Source organism: Lithobates pipiens, unplaced genomic scaffold (genome assembly GCF_037356315.1).
Source record: "Lithobates pipiens isolate NorthernLeopardFrog02 unplaced genomic scaffold, aLitPip1_a1.2 Scaffold_18, whole genome shotgun sequence".
Lineage (NCBI taxonomy): Eukaryota > Metazoa > Chordata > Amphibia > Anura > Ranidae > Lithobates > Lithobates pipiens.
The window spans coordinates 605,419,041-605,441,950 of record NW_027507758.1 but is presented as its reverse complement, the minus strand read 5'-3'; the positions used below and the strand labels follow the sequence as shown (position 1 = coordinate 605,441,950).

At 43.5% G+C, this 22,910-nt stretch overlaps 1 protein-coding gene across 6 annotated transcripts in view; it reads right to left on the bottom strand.

Annotated features, from left to right (window-relative positions):
- The window catches only part of MSRA (methionine sulfoxide reductase A), a 468,843-nt gene that overhangs the window by 148,421 nt on the left and 297,512 nt on the right, over positions 1–22,910 (bottom strand). For all 6 annotated transcript variants that reach the window (XM_077489272.1, XM_077489270.1, XM_077489273.1 and 3 more), the window contains one exon: positions 22,220–22,324. In XM_077489272.1, the coding sequence (XP_077345398.1) occupies positions 22,220–22,324 (105 nt within the window). The remainder of the gene's footprint in view (positions 1–22,219; positions 22,325–22,910) is intronic.

Genomic DNA, 22,910 nt, shown 5'->3' with positions numbered 1-22,910 from the left:
CCCACCTCTGAGCATGTTCCTTGGATCCACCCCATACTAAGCTCTGAGCATGTTCCTTGGATCCAACCCCTACTTAGCTCGGAGTATGTTCCTTGGATCCACCCCTACCTACCTCTGAGCATGTTCCTTGGATCCAACCCCTACTCAGCTCAGAGTATGTTCCTTGGATCCACCCCTACCTACCTCTGAGCATGTTCCTTGGATCCAACCCCTACTCAGCTCGGAGTATGTTCCTTGGATCCACCCCTAACTACCTCTGAGCATGTTCCTTGGATCCAACCCCTACTCAGCTTGGAGTATGTTCCTTGGATCCACCTCCTACCTACCTCTGAGCATGCTCCTTGGATCCACCCCCTACTCAGCTCTGTGTATGTTCCTTAGAGCCACCTCCTACCCACATCTGTGCATGTTCCTTGGATCCACCTCCTACCCACCTCTGAGCATTTTCCTTGGATCCACCCCCTACTCACCTCTGTGCATGTTCCTTGGATCCACCTCCTAACCACCTCTGAGCATGTTCCTTGGATCCACCTCCCACCCACCTCTGTGCATGTTCCTTGGATCCACCTCCTACCCACCTCTGAGCATGTTCCTTGGATCCACCTCCTACCTACCTCTGTGCATGTCCCTTGGATCCATCTCCTAACCACCTCTGTGCATGTTCCTTGGATCCACCTCCTACCCACCTCTGAGCATGTTCCTTGGATCCACCCCCTACTCAGCTCTGTGTATGTTCCTTGGAGCCACCTCCTACCCACATCTGTGCATGTTCCTTGGATCCACCTCCTACCCACCTCTCTGTATGTTCCTTGGATCCACCTCATACCCACCTATGAGAATGTTCATTGGATCCACCCCCTACTCAGCTCTGAGCATATTCCTTGGATCCACCTCCTACCCACCTCTGAGCATGTTCCTTGGAACCACCTCCTAACCACCTCTGAGCATGTTCCTTGGATCCACCTCCTACCCACCTCTGAGCATGTTCCTTGTATCCTCCACCTACCCACCTCTGTGCATGTTCCTTGGATCCACCTCGTACCCACCTCTGAGCATGTTCCTTGGATCCACCTCGTACCCACCTCTGAGCATGTTCATTGGATCCACCCCCCACTCAGCTCTGAGCATGTTCCTTGGATCCACCCCCTACTCAGCTCTGAGTATGTTCTTTGGATCCACGCCCTACCTACCTCTGAGCATGTTCCTTGGATCCACCCCCTACTCAGCTCTGTGCACGTTCCTTGGAGCCACCTCCTACCCACACCTGTGCATGTTCCCTGGATCCACCTCCTACCTACCTCTGTGCATGTTCCTTGGATCCACCTCCTACCCACCTCTGAGCATGTTCCTTGGATCCACCTCCTACCCACCTCTGTGTGTGTTCCTTGGATCCACCTCTGAGCATGTTCCTTGGATCCACCTCTGAGCATGTTCCTTGGATCCACCTCCTACCCACCTCTGAGCATGTGCCTTGGATCCACCCACCTCTTAGTACCGCCCCTTTTAGAGAATATGGAATAAAGTATCATTCTGCGATGCATTAATATAGCTCTCATGCAGCCAGCAACAATAGCCCCCCCCCCCCCAATCAACTAGGGATGCCCCAACAACAATAAATCCCCTGCAACAATAGCCCCCAGCAACAATAACCTTCCCCAGCAACAACAGATCCCCTCAGCAACAATAGATCAATCAGCAACAATAGACCCCAAAGCAAAAATAGATCCCCAACAACAAAAGATGCCCTCCAAAAACAATAGATTCTCGGGCAACAATAGATCGCTTCAACAACAGATCCCACCAGCAACAATAGAACCCCTAGCAACAATATTACTCCAGCAACAATTTTCTCAAAGCAGGCAAAGATCCCCCAAACACAATAGATACCCCCACTAACAATAGATTCCCCAGCAACAATAAACTCCCTCAGAAAGAATAGGTCTCCCCAACAATAATAGATCTCACCAACATCAATAGCATCCCTCAGCAACAATAGCCCCCATCAACAATATACCCCCTTAATAACAATAGCCTCCAGCAACACTAGATCTCTCTAACGAAGATAGACCCCCCCCCCGCAACAATAGACCCAACTGCAACAATACTACCCCATCAACAACATTCCCAAAGCAAGAAAAGATGCTCCAAAAACAATAGATTTCCTAGCAACAATAGATCCCTCTAAGAACAATAGATCCCACCAACATTAATATCATCTCTCAGCAACAATAGACCTCTCCACAAAACAATAGCCCCCCAGCAAACAATAGATCCCATAATAACAATAGACCCTCTGCAACCCTAGCCCCCAGCAACAATAGATCCCCCATCAACACTAGATCTCTCCAACGATAAAAGGCCCCATCAGCAAAAATAATCCCCCCCAGCAACAATTCTCCCCCAGCAACAAAAGACCCACCTAATAACAAAAGATCCCCCAGTAACAATAGAGCCCTCCTAAAACCATAGGCCCTGTCAGCAAAAATAGACTCTCTCAGCACCCCTGCAAACAATAGCCCCCACAGCAACATCAGATACCGCCAGCAACAATAGACCCCCTCCCAACAACAACAGATCCCCAAAAACAATAGACCCCACCAAGCAACAAAATAGCCCCTCCAAGCAAAGGTGAACCCCCATCGGCATCAATAGACCCTCCAGCAACCTGCAACAATAAAGCCCTCCCTCAAAAGTAGATCTCTCCCAGCAATAATTGCCCCCCCCCCCAGCAACATAAGACCACCGCAGCAACAATAAATTCCCCCAGTGACAATAGATCCCAGAGCACTCAGAATTAATAGACCCTCCAGCACCCCTTGCCATTACTTCCATTCAGAGCACCACACATTACACAGGCATGGTCTACTGTTGTCCCCATCAGGAAACTCTCCCCGAGGAATGACAATCGCTGACAGGAGGTGGCTGTAAAGCCGCTGCAGGAAATCAGCAGCGCTGAGATTTAACAAATAATACAAAACAATGCCAATTGATACACTGTGATGTTTGCAAAATAAATGTCATTTAGTTATGGTTTATACCTTTTCTGATTTACTATAAAAAAAATGTGGATGATTGTGACAAGCATTTGCCCAGTCGTGACCAATTCTGGTCATGTTTTGCTTAATACAGTGATTTCCTATGATCGCTAGAGACATCTAGTGGCCATAATGAGGTTCTTGTCCTGACTGAAAAAAATGCAGCATTATGGCCACTAGATGGCTACAATTCAGTATGAAAAAGGATTATAGAGAGATGACAACAGTGCCCTGGGGTACAGGCATAAGGGGTGTAAGACCTCCTATTGTAAATGATTGTCTTATTTGAAATAAAAAAACATGTTTCAGGGGACACTTTCCCATTCATCAGGGTTGCAAAACAACAGTGTAAAAGTTTATAACCTGAAATAAAAACATAAAAACAAATTTCAGGGGAATACTCCCACTCCCCCCCCCCTCCTTCATCAGGGTCACACCCCAATAGTATACATGTTTATAACTTGAAATAAACATAAGAAACAACTTGTTTCAGGGTATTATCCCCTCTTTATCAGGGTCACATCATAACAACAGTATAAAAGTTTATAACTTGAAAAAACAAAAAAAACAAACACCATGTTTCAGGGGGCACTCCCCCATTCATCAGGGTTGCAACAGAGGCATGGTGGGGCTTGTAGTTTTGCAACAGCTGGAGGTCCGCTAATTGTATATCCCTGGTATAAACATTTATAACTTGAAATAAAAATAAGAAACAACTTGTTTCAGGGAACTCTCACCTCTTCATCAGGCTCACATCACAACAACAGTATAAAAGTTTATAACTTGAAATTAAAAAAAAAGAAACCCCATGTTTCAGGAGGCCCTGTAATAGGTCATTGTAATAGGTTATTTCTCTCACGTGGCATGTGCATACCACAAATGACACCCCAAATTAAATTCTGCTACTCCTCCTGAGTATTACGATACCACATGTGTGGGACTTTTTCACAGCCTGGCCACTTAGAGAGGCCCAACATGCAGGGAGCGTCATCACGTGTTCTAGGAGCATAAATTGCACATCTAAATTGTTGACTACCTATTACACTTTTGAAGGCCCTGGAGCACCAGGACAATGACACGTGACACTGACGTGGCACTGATGGCAGATGGCACTGATACATGGCACTGATGGTACGTGACACTGATGTGACACTGACGACAGATAGCACTAATATGTGGCACTGATGACACTTGACACCGATGATAGATGGAACTAATCTGTTGCACTGATGACACGTTACACTGATGTGGCACTGATGACAGATGGCACTAATACATGGCACTGATAACACCTGACACTGATGACAGATGGCACTAATACGTGGCACTGATGACACGTGACACTGACAGGTGGCACTGATGACATGTGACACTGACAGGTGGCACTGGGGATACATGACACTAGGGACAGGTGGCACTGGGGACATATGGCACTAGGGACGGGTGGCACTGGGGACATGTGGCACTGGGGACAGGTGGCATGTGGCACTGGGGACAGGTGGCACGTGGCACTGGGGACAGGTGGCACGGATAGGTGGCACTGGGGACAGGTGGTACTGGGAACAGATGACACTGTTGGGTGGCACTGGGGACAGGTGGCATTGATAGGTGGCACTGGGGACACATGGCACTGACAGGTGGCACTGGGGACAGATGGCACTGATAGGTGGCATTGGGGACAGGTCGCACTGGGGACAGATGGCACTGATAGGTGGCACAGGGGACAGATGGCACTGATAGGTGGCACTGGGGACAGGTGGGCATGTGTGTGTGTGTGTTTCAATGTGTGTGTATGTGTGTGTGTGTGTGTGTACACTCACTGTCAGTCACAGACACTGCAGCTGCAGCACGGAAGCTGTCCCTCCTCACATGCTGTCTCTGTGTGAGGAGGGGAGCCGGCGATGAGAGATGATCTCATATGTTTACATATGAGATCACCTCTCATTGGATAGCCCGATCGAGTGCTAAATGGCCACTGTGATTGGCCATTTAGCACGATCTGTGATTGGCTGTGTCCGAGGGACACAGCCAACACAGAACTTCCCCGGTGCGCGCCCGCGGCGGCGCGCATTAGGGAAGTGAACAGGAGGACGTCCAGGGACGACCTCCCGCCAGTTAGCGTCCGCTCTGTAGCCGTCTTTTGGCTATAGGGCAGGCTCGAAGCGGTTAAAGCATGAAATGTTTGGTATCTATTTACCGGTACTCAGCGTAACATCATCCTTTATATCCTATCAGACAAAAGTGTATTATATTGTGTTTTTGTGCATTAAAATCCATCAAAGTGTATTTTTTTTCCAAAATATTTGCCTTTGAAAAACCGCTGTGCAAATATTGTGTGACATACAGTACAATTTTCTACATTTTGTCATGTTACAACCAAAAACTTACATTTTATGTGATAGACCAACACAAAGTGACACATAATTGTGACGTGGAAGGAAAATGATAAATGGTTTTCAAAACTTTTTACAAATAAATATGTGAAAAGTTTGGGGTACATTTGTATGGCACCCCCCGGAGTCAATACTTTGTAGAATCCCCTTTCACTACAATTACATCTGCAAGTCTTTTTGGGGATGTCTCTACCAGCTTTGCACATCTAGAGAGTGACATTTCTGCCCATTCTTCTTCGCAGAATATCTCAAGCTCTGTCAGATTGGATGGAGAACGTCTGTGAACAGCAATTTTCAAGTCTTGCCACAGATTCTCAATTGGATTTAGGTCTGGACTTTGACTGGTCCATTCTAACACATGAATATGCTTTGATCTAAACCAGTGGTCATCAACTCCTGTCCTCAGGGCCAACTAACAGGCCAGGTTTGCAAGATAACTGAAATACATCACAGGTGATATCATTTGCTGCTCAGTGGTTGCAGTATTCTAGTCTGCATCTCCCCAAGGTAATACATAAAACCTGGCCTGTTAGTGGGCCATGAGGACAGGGTTGATGACCACTGATCTAAACCATTCCATTGTTGCTCTGGCTGTATGTTTAGGGTCGTTGTCCTACTGGAAGGTGAACCTCTGTCCCAGTCTCAAGTCTTTTGCAGACTATAACAGGTTTTCTTCTAAGATTGCCCTGTATTTGGCTCCATCCATCTTCCCATCAACTCTGACCAGCTTCCCTGTCCCTGCTGAAGAAAAGCATCCCCACAACATGATGCTGCCACCACCATGTTTCACGATGGGGATGGTGTGTTCAGGGTGTTTTCCACCATTCATAGCATTTTGCTTTTAGGCCAAAAAGTTACATTTTGGTCTCATCTGACCAGAGGACCTTCTTCCACATGTTTGCTGTGTCCTCCATATGACTTCTCGCAAACTGCAAATGGGACTTCTTATGGTTTAATTCAACCATGGTTTTCTTCTTGCCACTCTTCCATAAAGGTCAGATTTGTGGATTCCACGACTAATAGTTGTGCTGTGGACAGATTCTCCCACCTGAGCTGTGGATATCTCCAGAATTACCATGGGCCTCTTGGCTGCTTCTCTGATTAATGCTCTCCTTGCCCGGCCTGTCAGTTTAGGTGGATGGCCATGTCTTGGCAGGTTTGCAGTTGTGCCATACTCTTTCCATTTTCGAATGTTGGATTTGAACAGTGCTCTGTGAGATGTTCAAAGCTTGAGATATTTTTTTTATAACCTAACCCTGCTTTAAATTTCTCCACAACTTTATCCCTGACCTGTCTGGTGTGCTCCTTGGCCTTCATGATGCAGTTTTCTAACAAACCTCTGAGGGCTTCCCAGATAAGCTGTATTTATACTGAAATTAAATTACACACAGGTGGACTCTATTTACTAATTAGGAGACTTCTGAAGGCAATTGGTTCCACTGGATTTTAGTTAGAGGTATCAGAGTAAAGGGGGGCTGAATACAAATGCACACCACACTTTTCACATATTTCGTTTTAAAAAAAACATTTATCATTTTCCTTTAACTTAATAATTATGTGCCACTTTGTGTTAGTCTATCATATTAAATCCCAATAAAACACATTTACATTTTTGGTTTTCACATGACAAAATGTGGAAAATTTCAGGGGTATGAATACTTTTTCAAGGCACTGTAAAAAAATATGCAACGCTCACCATTTTATTCTCTAGGGCCTCCGTTGAAAAAAAATAAATAAATAACGTTTGGGGGTTCCAAAAGATGGGGTTCTAGCAAAAAAATACATGTAGGAATGGAATGCTAGAATTGGCTCGGACAGGAAGTGGTTAAACAGAAATGTTGTAATATTACCATGTGAAAAAAATATTCCTACTGTTACAACACATGATGAGGTTATTGCTGAATAAATATCCAATATTGTTTAAAAGACAATAAAATGGAACAATAGGACAAATATAATCAATGGATTGATTGTTGGTAAAAAAAATTAAATAAAAAATAAGATATACTGTATATACTGTATATATATATATATATATATATATATATATATATAAAAGTTCATATAGGACATAAAATATATATATAAAAAAAGTTCATATAGGACATAAAATATATATATATATATAAAAAGTTCATATAGGACATAAAATATATATATAAAAAGTTCATATAGGACATAAGGTGATAACAGTATACCTGGTGCTACAGGAGTCACAAAGAAACACAAATGGCAATACAAACCTTCAAAAAAAATAAAAATAAAAAAACCAGGCCGAGTTGCAAGTTAATCATCTACTATCCAAAGTATCTGAAAAGTGAAAAGCTCCAGTTTTAGAATGTTTTTTTTTTCCTTTTGGGCCAAGCTTCCAAACTTCTAATATATCTGAATATCTAACGGCGCCGACTTTCAACACAGAAGAGTGAACGGCCTCAAAGGGTGGCTACCTCAGCAGCGCAAGATTATGAGATTTCTATATATAAATCGCAGCAAAATAGGCCATATAGACGAGGGACATAAAGCCTCCAGAGTGGAGCTATTTGGAAACATACGAGGGAGATTACGCGCTGGCACCGATGAAAGGGAACATGAAAAGACCGACGCTCTTCCGAAAAGCCGCCGCTTCTCATTGTCTCGGCGATCGCATGCGGCAAAAAGAACCCGGTCATTCTCGTCAGATAAAAAAAGGATGTCTATTACAGGCGAAGAGCGAAAATACAAAATGTGGCTTGCATTGTTTGGATGTAATAATATGGTATTTCTGCAGCTGTTATTTTGTATTATTTTTCTATTATTATTATTATGTATTGTAACTATAGACCACTAAACCTGCTGTGTGCAAATGCTTGGGAATTTTTTTTAGAAAACAAAATTTTTTTTTATTATCTATCTATCTATCTATATATATATATATATATATATATATATATATATATATATAATAATCTAAAAACAAGAATAAATAAAAAAAAACTATATTATATATATATATATATATATATATATATATAAACAAGTAAAATGAAATAATAATTTAAAAGAAATTTTATATATATATATATATATATATATATATATATATATATAGTTAGTATAAACTATATATACACTATATTAACTAAAGTATTGGGATGCCTGCCTTCACACACACATGATGGCATCCCAGTCGTATGCTCTGTACACACAGTCGGACTTTCCGACGGAAAATGTGCGATAGTGTTGTCAGAAAATCCGATCGTGTGTGGGCTCCATCAGACTTTTTCCCGTTGGAATTTCCGACGCACAAAGTTTGAGAGCTGGATCTAAAATTTTCCGACAACAAAATCCAATCATTTCAATTCCGATCATGTGTAGACAATTCGGACGGACAAAGTGCCACGCGTGCTCATAATAAATTACGAGATGAAAGCTATTGGCTACTGGCCCATTTTTAGTCCCGTCGTGCGTGTACTACGTTACCACGTTGAGAACGATCGGTTTTTCCAACAACTTTGTGCTACCGTGTGTATGCTGGACAAGTTTGGGCCAAAATCTGACGGATTTTGTGGTCGGAAAGTCCGAACTTGTGTACAGGGTATTAGTCCGTAGGGTTCAATATTGAGTTGGCCCAACCTTTGCAGCTATAACAGCTTCAACTCTTCTGGGAAGGCTGTCCACAAGGTTTACGAGTGCGTCTATGAGAATTTTTGACCATTCTTCCAGAATCCCATTTGTGCGGTCAGGCACTGATGTTGGACAAGAAGGCATGGCTCGCAGTTTCTGCTCTAATTCATCCCAAACTTGTTCTATATCGGGTTGAGGTCAAGACTCTGTGAAGGCCAGTCAAGTTCTTCCACCCCAAACTCGCTCATCCATATCTTTATGGACCTTGCTTTGTGCACTGGTCAAAATCATTTAGTGCAGGGGTATTATGGTGGGGGGGTTGTTTTTCAGGGATTGGGCTTGGCCCCTTAGTTGCAGTGAAGAGAACTCTTAAGGTGTCAGCATATCAAGACATTTTGAACAATCTCATGCTCCCAACTTTGTGGGAACAGTTTGGGGATGGCCCCTTTCTGTTCCAAGATAACTGCACACCAGGGCAATAGAGGAATGGAGCCTGTCCGAATGAGAACATTGACAGAAGAATGAATGGAATCCTACTCAAAGGAACCCCCTGACAGAACAGGGGAATGAAACCTACACAAACAAGCCTTCTGATGGGACAGAGGAATGGAACCTACTCAAAACAACCCTTCTGATGGGACAGAGCAATGGAACCTACTCAAACAAGCGTTCTGATGGGACAGAGGAATGGAAACTACTCAAACAAGCCTTCTGATGGGACGGAGGAATGGAACCTACTCAAACAAGCCTTCTGATGGGATGGAGGAATGGAACCTACTCAAACAAGCCTTCTGATGGGACGGAGGAATGGAACCTACTCAAACAAGCCTTCTGATGGGACGGAGGAATGGAACCTACTCAAACAAGCCTTCTGATGGGACAGAGCAATGGAACCTACTCAAACAAGTCTTCTGATGGGACAGAGGAATGAAAACTACTCAAACAAGCTTTCTGATGGGACGGAGGAATGGAACCTACTCAAACAAGCCTTCTGATGGGACGGAGGAATTGAACCTACTCAAAACAAGCCTTCTGATGGGACAGAGGAATGGAACCTACTCAAACAAGCCTTCTGATGGGACAGAGGAATGGAACCTACTCAAAATAAGCCTTCTGATGGGACAGAGGAATGGAACCTACTCAAACAAGTCTTCTGATGGGACAGAGGAATGAAAACTACTCAAGCAAGCTTTCTGATGGGACGGAGGAATGGAACCTACTCAAACAAGCCTTCTGATGGGACGGAGGAATGGAACCTACTCAAACAAGCCTTCTGATGGGACGGAGGAATGGAACCTACTCAAACAAGCCTTCTGATGGGACAGAGGAATGGAACCTACTCAAACAAGCCTTCTGATGGGACGGAGGAATGGAACCTACTCAAACAAGCATTCTGATGGGACAGAGGAATGGAACCTACTCAAAACAAGCCTTCTGATGGGACAGAGGAATGGAACCTACTCAAACAAGCCTTCTGATGGGACGGAGGAATTGAACCTACTCAAAACAAGCCTTCTGATGGGACGGAGGAATGGAACCTACTCAAACAAGCCTTCTGATGGGACAGAGGAATGGAACCTACTCAAAATAAGCCTTCTGATGGGACAGAGGAATGGAACCTACTAAAAACAAGCCTTCTGATGGGACAGAGGAATTGAACCTACTCAAACAAGCCTTCTGATGGGACGGAGAAATGGAACCAACTGAAAAAAGCCTTCTGATGGGACAGGGGAATGGAACCTGCCCAATGGGAACCTGCTAACAGAAAAAAGAAATGAATGCTGCTGAAAAAAGCTCATAGACAAAGAATAGAACCTGCCCAAATAACTCCCTGGAAAAAAATGGAACCTGCCCAAAGAAGCCTTGTGACAAGACAGAAGAATGGAACCTGTTCAAATGAGCCAGCTGCGAAGACAGATGGGAAGTAGCTTAAAAGAGCCTTCTGACAAGGCAGAACAGAACGGAGGAGTGGAACCTGCCCAAAGTAATCCTTTTATAGGTCAGATGAATGAAATCTGCTCAAAGAAACCTTCTGAACCTACCAAAAGAAGCCCACTGACAAAGGAATAGAACTTGCCCAGAATACTACTGGAATAGAAATAAAATCTACCCAAAGAAGCCTGTTGATAGGTCAGAGAACTGTAACCTGCACAAATGAACACGTTAAATCTATTTATTTGATTTATATGAGAAAGTGAGCAGAAACATAGACAAAAGGGTTGTTGTTTATGTATATTTGGAATTTTCTAAAGCATTTAACACAGTTCCTTAAGGGTGAAGTGCAAGGTGCAAGTTAAGATCTATAGACTTAGAAATGTAGTCTGTAAATACATAGGAAACTGGCTTAAAGACTACAGAATCACAGTTAAGTTCTCAGGAAATTCTAAGGTCGCTTTAATAAACCCATTATCGTAATCACCAAGTATGGAAAGGCTTCTTTGCTCTAAGAGCTTTGAAAATGTCTAACTCAGCAAATTGCTTTGAAAAAAAAAAAAAGGTCTGGATCGGTTTCTAACAGCACAACACATAACACGCTATTAATATTTATAAGAAATAACATTGTAGAATGTAGATAAAATTACTTTTAATGTTCAGCAAAGTTTTTTCCTGCAAATTGCGCCACGCAGTAAGCCTTTTTCCCTTAATTTTGTGTGTGCATTTCACCTAATTTAGTATGTGCACTTTGCATGAAAATGCATATTTTGTATATGAACACACATTTTAAGCCCCAAACAATTATCTATTTTCTGAAAGCATAGACCCTGTAGAATAAAATGGTGGTAGTTTTAATTTTTTATATCACACAATTTTTGCATTTTATCACATCTATATTTTAGTAAAACATTACATTATTATTATTATTATACAGGATTTATATAGTGCCAGTTTGAGCAGCGCTTTACAACATGACACTTATAATACAAATCAATACAGGAGAGATCAGAGGGTCATTTCATTCAAACTAATGCACACACTCACAAACAATACCCAATTTTTTTATAAAAATATGAAAGATGAGGTTTTGTCGATTAAATTGATGCCAAATGTGCCAACCCTCATAACTGAGTAGACCCGCAAAACACTACGGTAGCCAAAAATGTCCATAGGCGATGCTTTAAAAGCCTTCACAAATGATCAATTTAGAGTTAACAATTAATGATGGCCCTGGAATTATTGCTCTCACTCCAGCATGCATGGCAATATCTAGATGCTGTATGTGTGGCACAACCATTGTTTTACTGTGCGTGCCTACCCTTTCTCTTTTTTTTACTTAAAGCTATTACTATCACGAGGGGCAGTTGACCCCCCCATGTTGGTGGTTTTCAACCACCAGGCCGCAGCCTCCCTTCCCCTGGGCCTCTAGTCAGCTGCAGGTCACCTAACCTACCACAGTTCATTCCAGCTCCCAAAGTGCTGGCAACCTCCCATAATTGCCCACAGCTCCCCTCAACTCCCCACAGTGCCTAATGCCACGCACACATGACTGGACTTTCTGGCAGAAAAGGTCAGACGGAATCATTTCATAGGATATTCCGATCGTGTGTGGGCTTCAGCTGACTTTTTTCTTCAAAAATTCAGACGGACCTAGAAATAGAACATCTTTCAGACTGAATCAATTTCTATCGGGAAAACCATTCGTCTGTATGCTGGTCCGACAGACTAAATACAACGCAAGGGCAGCTATTGGCTACTGGCTATTGAACTTCCTTTTTTAGTCCAGTTGTACGTCATCGCGTTTTAAATGAACAGACTTTGGTGTGATCGTGTGTGGGCAAGTCCGTTCGGTCGGAACTCCATCGGAAAGACAGTCTGAGTTTACTCTGATGGAAAGTCCAGTCGTGTGTACACGTCATAAGGCCCTCTCAGATCCCTCAGCCCTCAAAGTGCCCTCCAATCACCCACAGTATACCCCCTCCCAAGCTTGCTGCAGAAACTCCAGCCTCCCATAGTGCCTCCAACCTCCAACAGTGTCCCACAGTGCCTCTTAGCCCCAGCCAAGACACAGTGCCGCTTGCAAAGCCCCCAGACTCTTGAAGAAACCCCAGCTTCTGCTAGAATCCTCATCCTCTGCAGGACCACCAAGTTTGCTGCCAAGTACCCTAAACCACTCCACAACCCTTAAACCCCCAACAGTGACCCCATCCAGAGTCCTCCAGCATATTTTGCATTCCCATATTTTCATTGTGTTACTATACATTTTTTACTGTTGGGGCATGGAAGATTTTGGAAGAATTTACCACGCCCTGGTCAAAATAAGGTTGAGAACCACTGCCCTATGGGATAGCATAGTGCAGGTGACATGTTCTCTTCAAGGAGACATCATGAGTCTATGAGACCGAATGTCATGCTTTCATTCAGTTGAATCGAGCATAGTGTAGTACCAATACCCATTGTCTTGTGTGCTGTGTCATGAGGTGTAAAATGCAAGCAGCACCCATTTTTCACATGTTGCAATGTGTTGCAGCCTATTCATTTTGACACACGTCAGCACACAAAAACGCATGTGCTGCAGTGCACTGTGTTGTAGTATGAATGGATTCTTAGCAAAGTAACCTAAATGTCTTTTTTCACCCAAAGCAGCTATGCAGGCCCTCCCAGCGCAAGCCTCATTTAAATATAAACCAGATTTCAGGTCATTGCACCAGCTGAATGGAAAACACAGGTTTAAGACTTTTGAAGGACTACAGAAGAGAACCCAGTGGCGTTTAGATATAATTTGCCATGAGTCATTTTTAGATCAGTGCTCGAGAGGCTGAGTGTGATCGGCGGTGTCGGAAGGAAACAGGGCGACATTACAACCTGTAATACTGGGCTGGATGGGGGGGGGAGGGACGTTCGTCCCCTTTCATAGCCGTGCAGCTGTTATTTCACTGGAAAGAAAGACACATCTGCTCATTAGCAATACAATGTCACTCCCAGTCTCTAATTATATGCAGATGATGGCTTCTTTATGTGTCGGCTAAAAACGGTACAGTCCTTGTAAAAAAAAAAAAAAAACCCTTCTCTTCTAAGAAATATTCCAGACGTTGGGAGTACTGGGATACAAGAATAGATCCCTTAAATATCTTCGGCTCAGCAGGTAATAATGTTATAGAGTTGAAGTTATACATTTATGGGGGACTGTAGACTTTTAAAGACCAACTGTACCATTCTTAAAACAATACATTAAATCAGTGTGGTTTGCCTATCTCAACCTTTTGATTTTACCCAAGAGGAACCCTTGATTTTCAGGTCTTGGGAAGCCCCTGTCGAAAGCAATTTATTTAGGGCCAGTGGGAAAACTGTCCTTTACATTTGTGGCCAGTGGGAATAATGCCACCCTTACAGAATTGGTGTCATGCAACTGGTTCTACTAAGTGGTGTTGGCCCAAGAACAACTATGACTGCACTTTTAATTGGTAGATAACTCAGCCACAGATCGAGGAAACCCCTACCAACCAGGAGCCGATTAAGAGCATCCTGTGCTTGGTGCTGAGGATTTTGGTGGGCCTTTTACTGGGCACCCTTCTGCTTTCCAAGAGCCTGTGCTGGCATGCGCCCAAACTCAAAAGTAGCGCAGCCGCACAGGCATAACACTAGGGAGGCCTGGCATTTGATTTGCCAAGTTTCTGTAAGGGCCGTGCATTGGCATGCACTGTGAGCTAAAAGAGTGCAGATGAGCAGGCCTAACACTATGGAAGCCCCAGACTTCTGTAAGAGCCTTGCATTGGTGTGCCCCAGGCTTCTGTTAGGACTGCTCATGCAGTGCCCATTATCAATCCCACCACCCTGCCCAGGTGGTGCATGTGGAATGCAGGGCCCGTCAAGGGAGATCTCTTCCAGTTGACCCATTGCTTTCCATGTCCTTTTTTGGGTGGCTGGGCCTATATTAAGGTAGGGGCCTCGAGCTGCAGCTCCAATAGCCCCTACGTTAATCCAGCCCTGCTACCAACTTCTGGAGAAACATCTGGGGCTTCATGAAACCCTGGCTGAGAATAACCAATAAAAAGTGTCTAATGGTATGATGCACATATATCTTTCCTCACATTGTCCCTACAAAGTCTTGAACTATGGTGCTAATGGGGGATATTGAAAATAAGCTGGACAGCCAAGATCATCAAAGAAGTGCTTAAAAGAGTCAAGAAATCAAAACCACCTCTATTGGAAAGAATGTTAAACAGAAATGCCAATTTTAAGGGAGGGGGGAGCACTAAAAAAAATAAATAAAAGACATAAAAACCCGACTGAGCTCAACCTGAATTGTACACACTATGTGCTGTATCCATAAGTAGATGTAACAGGACCCAGTGATCTGACACATATAAAGATATTACCTTTATTTGACACAAATATCTGAACAATACAAAATCCACTATCCATTACATAAAATCATAATTGGCCAATTATTAAAAAAACACACGCAACCATGGCAGCTGCAGGGAACTTGCATGAATAACCTCCTCTCCCAAAAGAAAAAAAGTGGAAAACATGTTCATAAATGTATGTGCCCCAGTGGGGGGGTACAATCTATATCAACTAGATCAAAAAACGTATAACATTGCCTCCTCCATATTGTAAAGTAATAATATATGGCTCATGGCTGAATGTTACTGAAGGTTCCTTAAAGGGGGATCCTTTGGTAAGGTGTGTGTCCGGAACTGGTTTGAAGTTTGAAGTTGGATGTCATACAAAGTCCATCAAGAGATCTTCTCGTGGATATTCAGAAGTCCAAACCACATGTGAACACTGTAAGCCCTTGTACACAAGGTCAGACATTCCGACAACAACATCCATCAGATTTTGTCCGTTGGATTTTGTCCGAAACTGGTGTTGCATACACACGGTCGGACAAAGTTGGCGGAAAATCCGATCGTTCGTAACGTGATGACGTTATTTCGTTACGACAGGACTACGTTCAGGCTAATAGCCAATAGCTTTGGTCTAGGAATTTGATCTGAGCATGCGTGGCACTTTGTCCGATCGGAATTCTCTACAAACAATCGGACAAAGTCCGATCGGATCATGTTGTCGGAAAATTTTACAGCCCAGCTCTAAAACTTTGTCGGTCGGATATTCCGATGTAGCCCACACACGGTCGGATTATCCGTCTGAATGTCCGACCGTGTGTACAAGGGCTAATAGATACTTTAGGCTATGGTGTAAAATCTACACAGCTGAAGGTAATATAATAGGCCACTATATGTGTTTAGTAACCTGTAAAGTCCATAAGGGTATCCTATAGGATCAGTCCTTATATATCCAATTTGGAATGAGAGTGAAATAGTGGCTCATACTGTATAATGAAAATTCGATACAAATGGAAAACTCTCAGGGAGGGATGTCCTTGTCATCACATATAGTACTCTTGTAGTTCATGGAAACGGCATCTACTGTCCTCCCTTTATAGGCAAATGAATCACATAGGAAAACTTTTCCAACCGTGTAATATGTGGTTTGTCATTGCCCAGTGTGGGAGCCATCAGTATGATTTGAAGAGAAACAAAAAGCCATTTAATACTCAAGTAAAGGAAATATACTTAACCATCCATGTGGATCTTGGAAAGTCCAAGCTGTGATTAAAGCAGTAGAGTATAGAAGTCCATATCCAAAGAGAATATCAGTCCCTTAAAGGAATGGAGAGGGTAGGGGAGGAGGTATCCCAGACGCTGGCTGCATGGGACCAAGCTGGAAGCCTGACCGGTTTCGCCAGCCACACCGACTGCTTCAGAGGCAACTTTTTTTAGTCATATACAAGAAACTAAACTTGAACAGAGCTAAGCAAGTTTGCGGAGGAGAGCAAAGTAAAGAACATCAAATGAAAAAAAAAAACATAGTGGATGAATGGCACCTAGGAAAAATTACAAGCAGTAGTGAAGTAAAGTAGAATCTGGCAAAGGCCAATATGAAAAGCATTGATGGAAGCAAGGTTTCAGGTTTGAAAAGATTGCAAGTGGTCATAGTAGTGTTAATGGTAATCCAGTTTTTTTTCCTATAATTGGGCTCCAACACCAACTTTGGAGTGAGATTTCCTGCCGAAGGGTGAAGGGGAGGACCAATGACCTGTTGGAAAGAGTATTAAAGGGATAGTGTCAATTATTTTGGCCATATCATAAAAAACTAGGGTGGAGAGAGGCGATGCAGGATTGTGGAGGAGAGCAAGGTAAAGAACGGAAAGGAAGAAAAACATGGTGGATGGATGACATCTAGGAAAATTTACAGGCAATAGTGACATAAAGCAGAACCTGGCAAAAGACAAGACCAGATGGAAAGCAATGGTGGAAGCAAGATTCCAGGTTTGACATTTTCCAAAGACCACAAGAGGTCATGGTAGTGTTAATGGCAAACCAGTTTTTTTTCCTATAATTGGGCTCCAACATCAACTTTAGAGTGAAATTTCATGCCTGAGGGTGAAGGTGAGGACCAATGCCCTGTTGGAAAGAATATTTAAGAGAAAGTGCCAATTTTCTTGCCCATATCACAAGAAACCCAGCTTCAGAGGGCCTATGCAAAATTGTCAAGGAGAGCAAGGTAAAGAAAAACATGGTGGATGGATGACATTTAGGAAAAAATTCAGACAGTAGTGACGTAAAGTAGAACCTGGCAAAAGACAAGGCCAAATAGAAAGAGATGGTGGAAGCAATGTTCCAGGTTTGACATTTTTCAAAGACCACAAATAGTCATAGTAGTATTATTGGTAATCCAGTTTTTTTGTCCTATAATTGGGATCTAACACCAACTTTAGAGTGAGATTCCCTGCTGGAGGGCAAAGGTGAGAAACAATGCCCTGTTGGAAAGAATATTGAGAAAGTGACAATTTTTTTTGTCCTTATCACAAGAAACTCAGGTGGAGAGGAGCTATGCAAGATTGTGGAGGACAGCAAGTTGAATGGCAACCCAATCTTTTTTTCCCCTTATAATTGGGCTTCAACATAAGATTTAAAGTGAGATACTCTGTTAAAGGGTGAAGGCAAGGACCAAAGCCCTGTTGAAAAAAATATTAAAGAAAAAGTGGCAATTTTTTTGGCCATATTCACAAGAAACTAGGGTGGAGAGAGGCTATGCAAGATTGTGGAGGAGAGCAAGGTAAAGAACAAGAAAGGGAAAGAAACATGGTGGATGAATGACATCTAGGAAAAATAACAGGCAGTAGGGACGTAAAGCAGAACCTGGCAAAAGACAAGGCCTGACAGAAAGTGATGGTGGAAGAAAGGTTCTAGGTTTGACATTTTTCAAAGAATGAAAGTGGTCATGGTAGTGTTAATAGCAAACCATTTTTTTCCCCTATAATTGGGCTCCAACACCAAATTTAGAGTGAAAGAAAAAGTCCTGGATGACCGCACACCCCCTTTAATCACAGCTATGATTAAGCACCAACACATGGTGTGAAACGTGTTAGCTGTTTTTCCCTGTTCTTTTTGCACATGAAGTGACTGTATTGGATTTTAAATTACCAATAAAGATGCATCCAGCGGTTTGCGGCCGTCCAGGACTTTTTCTTTCCCTCTAAGTTTGTGGCGAGCCAGCACCTTCAAGTTCTTAATGGGGCGGGTGTTTCCTAAAGGTCTGGAACTCCTGGAGTGGCAATTTGAGAGTGAGATAGAAAGCGATGGTGGAAGCCAGGTTCTGGGTTTGAAATTTTCCAAAGACCCAAAGTGGTCATGGTAGTGGTAATGGTAATCCATTTTTTCCCCCCTATAACTGGGCTCCAACACCAACTTTAGAGTGAGATTCCCTGACAAAGGGCGAAGGTTAGGACCGATGCCCTGTTGGAAAGAATCTTGAAGAGAATGTGACAATTTTTTTGGCTGTATTACAAGAAACTATGCAAGATTGTGGAGGAGAGCAAGGTAAATAATGGGAAAGGGGAAATACATGGTGGATGAATGACATCTAGGAAACATAACAGGCTGTAGTGACATAAAGGATAACCTGGCAAAAGACAAGGCCAGATGAAAAGCAATGGTGGAAGCAAGGTTCCTGGTTTGAAAATTGCCAAAGAACAAAAGTGGTCATGGTAGTGTTAATGCCACGTACACGCGATCAGACTATCCGGCGGACTTAGTCTGGCGAACAAACCGCCGGAAAGTCCACCAAATTTACAGGCAGTAGCGACGTAAAGCAGAACCTGGTAAAAGACAAGGCCAGATAGAAAGCGATGGTGGAAGCCAGGTTCCAGGTTTTAAATTTTCCAAAGACCACAAGCAGTCACGGTAATGTCAATGGTAAACTACTTGGGCTCCAACACCAACTTTAGAATGAGATTCCCTGCCAAAGGCTGAAGGAATGCCTTCTGTGCGGGAAGCAGTAGCCTTCCACTTGCAGACTGACACTCGCCCTGTGCAGTTACAACTACTGTTCTTCAATTAGGGATTTTCCCATGCCTGATGCGGATTGGGGGAAAGTAGCTGTGACTATGCAAAGGGCAGTTGGGAGCACTGGAAATAGACAGAGGAGGGTTTTCATAGATAGATTAGGAGATAGTTGGACAGATTGGAGTAGGGAGTTCCAAAGGATGGGAGAAGTCCTGGAGGCAATCATGGGAGGAGGTAACAGGGGAGCTAGAGAGCAGAAGGTCTTGGGAGGACCACTAGATTAGTGATGTGGCTGGGGGCTGAGTGGTGGATGGCTTTGTAAGTCGTTGTTAATATTTTGAATTTAAAATGTTGGGTGAGTGGAAGCCAGTGGAGGGATTGGCAGAGATGGGTAGCAGACACTGAGCAGTTGGTAAGGTGGATGAGTCTGGCAGCAGCATTCATGATGGACTGAAGGAGGGATAGCTTATGTAAGGGTAAGCCAATGAGGAGGAAGTTATCATAGGGATGATCCTATACCAGTGGTTTCATAACCTTTTTTCAAGCAAGACACCCTGTTCAATTATGGAATCAAGGTAGGGAAGGGGATGTCACCGCTCCAGGAGGATAGTTTGATAACAAGACTCTCCGCCCAGCTGAAGAAGCCACAGGTGCCGGCAATGCATATAGCAATAAATAGAAAATAGTTCTGGACAGCAGCACTCCAAAAAAGACTTTTATTAAAAAAACAAAAACAAAACACAAAATCCAAAATGCATGTCACAGTAGAAGAAGACAGTTGACGCATTTTGCACTGTGGGTAGTGCAAAACGCGTCAGTTGTCTTGTTCTGCTGTGACATGCATTTTGGATTTTGTGTGGTTTTTTTTTAAATAAAAGGCTTTTTTGGAGTGCGGTAGTCCAGAACTACTTTCCATTCACCCTTTTAAATTATGCACAGACTTAAGGCACCCTTTAAAATTATGACTCGAGGCACCCTACTCTAATATATAAAAAAAATGATTGTAATAATTTTACATAATGCAGCAACACGCGTAGGATACCCAACATTAGAGGCTAGTTATTCTTCCAATGCAAATACACAGTTGCACACTTCTACTGACTAGTATTCCAGTTTTTCTCTTCTCCTTAAGTTTCTCTCGATCACCCAGCTAATGTGACCCCAGTGCTGACGGAGCGGATCAGGGGAGGGGCAAACAAGGATGCTGTACAGGTGACCGACTTCCTCCTTATCAACTGTTGGTTTGGTTGGTTGGTTAGTTGGTTAGGATACTGGCAGCTAGAAGGTTGTAATGGTGTACAATGAAAATCTGTGGCTTCGTGAAACGAAAAGGCGGGCCTGATCCACCCACCAGCTTGTATACAATTGCTGGACAATTACCGGCATTTGGCAATATGCCAAGGCACCCTGGTTGAAAAAGGCTGCCCTATACAACTGGTGCTTTAGTAGTTAACAGTGATATGAAATTCAGCTGAAATGTAAGGCAAGCTAAGAGCTACCGTATTTATCGGCGTATAACACGCACTTTTTTTCCCTTAAAATGAGGGGAAAATCGCGGGTGCGTGTTATATGGCGATCCGCCGCGATTTCCTTGCGATTTTTGGGCTCTGGGCGGCTTTCAGCCGCCTTCGGCCCTTCTTGAGACTTTTGGCCGCCTTCGGCCCTTCTCGGTGGCTGAAAACCGCCGAGAAGGGCTGAGAGCCTCCGAGTACGGCCGAGGTGGGTAAAAACCGCAGAGAAGGGCCGAGAGCCTTCGAGTACGGCCGAGGCGGCCGCAAACCGCCAAGAAGGGCCGAGAGCAGCCGAGAGCCTCCGAGTATGGCCGAGGCGGCCGAAAGCCTCCGAGTACGGCCGAGGCAGCCAGAAAGCCGACGAGAACTTCCGGGCGCGGCCAAGATACAAAGGACATCTCGGCGGCGCCATTTTTAAAAACAAAAGCTGAGGGGACAACGATGCACAAGGCTGCATGACGGACAGGCTGCAATGACAAGGCTGCAATGAGCACAGGCTGCAATGATGGACAGGCTGCAATGACAAGGCTGCAATGATGGACAGGCTGCAATGACAAGGCTGCAAATGACACTGACAAGGCTTCAGATGGACACTGATAAGGCTGCACTGATGGGCATTTAAATGTAAGTTTTTTTTTCCTTAAAATTTTCCTCCTAAAAGTTTTTTTCCTTAAAATTCCCTCCTAAACTTGGGGTGCATGTTATACGCCGATAAATACGGTATGTGTTTTCCAGCTCTGGAGATCCCAGAACCCCATAGAGGAGGACAAGGTCAGATGGAAATGAATGGTGGAGGCAAAACTCCCAAGTTTGAAAACTTACAAAGACCACAAGCGGCCATAGTAGTGTTTATGGTGGACGTGTGTGTGTGTGTGTGTGTGTGTGTGTGTGTGTGTGTGTGTGTGTGTGTGTGTGTGTGTGTGTGTGTGTGTGTGTGTGTGTGTGTGTTTTTCATTTAATTGTGCTCCAGCTACAGCTTTAAAGTGAGATTCCCTGCCGCAATGACAATGAGGGCTAATGCTCTCTCTGTGAGGGCAGCAGTCTATCTCCAGCACACCGACCCTTCCCCTGCGCAGTCACAACTACTGTTCTCCAATTGTGGGGGATCCCAGAACCGCGTAGATGAGGACAAGGCCAGCTAGAAATGGAATTCAGCTGGCATGAAAGGCAAACTCAGAGCTGCGTGTTTCCCATTTTTGGAGATCGCAGCCCCCCCGTAGATGAGGATATAATTTTCCAAGATTGTCTACATCCTCCTCCTGTTATTTTGTCATCAACTGCAATCACATGTGTTATTTCAAGGATGGTCTCTCACAAAAAGCATCCAACTTTAATTATCTCAGCTGCAATTAGCAGGATAATGAGGAGCTCTCTCATTACTCTACCTTGAGTTGGGTTATGGTTCTCCCAGAAGACCTTTAGCAGTTTCTCGTAGCTGATGTCTTCTGGCTTGTAGACAACTCGGACCACCTCTGCATGACCTGTCCTGCCTGGAAAAATAAGGTGATATTACAATATTGTTCCCTCCGTAAAACCTAGCACATTTCTCTGTAAAGTCATCATAAAGAAATTATAAATCCTCAAATCAAACAAAGGGAAAGTATGTTTTTTTTTGTTAGTGGTATTCCTATATAATAGTCAAGTAATGGTCAAATTTGCATCACTACACCAATAGGGAAATCCCCTATGACAGGCATATGCAATTAGCGGACCTCCAGCTGTTGCAGAACTACAAGTCCCATGAGGCATAGCAAGACTCTTACAGCCACAGTCATGACACCCAGAGGCAGAGGCATGGTGGGACTTGTAGTTTTGCAACAGCTGGAGATCCGCTTATTGCATATCCCTGCCCTATGACATCCCCTATTTCCCCTCCAGTGTGCCTCCAGGAATAAAAAAGTATAAAAATCTTCCCAATAGGACACAAATGATAAAGGATTTAATTCTTCCGAAAAAAAAAAAAAAAAAAAAGGTTTCGGCTATGCATACATTTTAACCCCTATGCAGATAGAACAAATTTTTTTCTTTATTTTTTTTGTTGCATGCACACATGTTAAAATGCAAATCTTAGGTGCA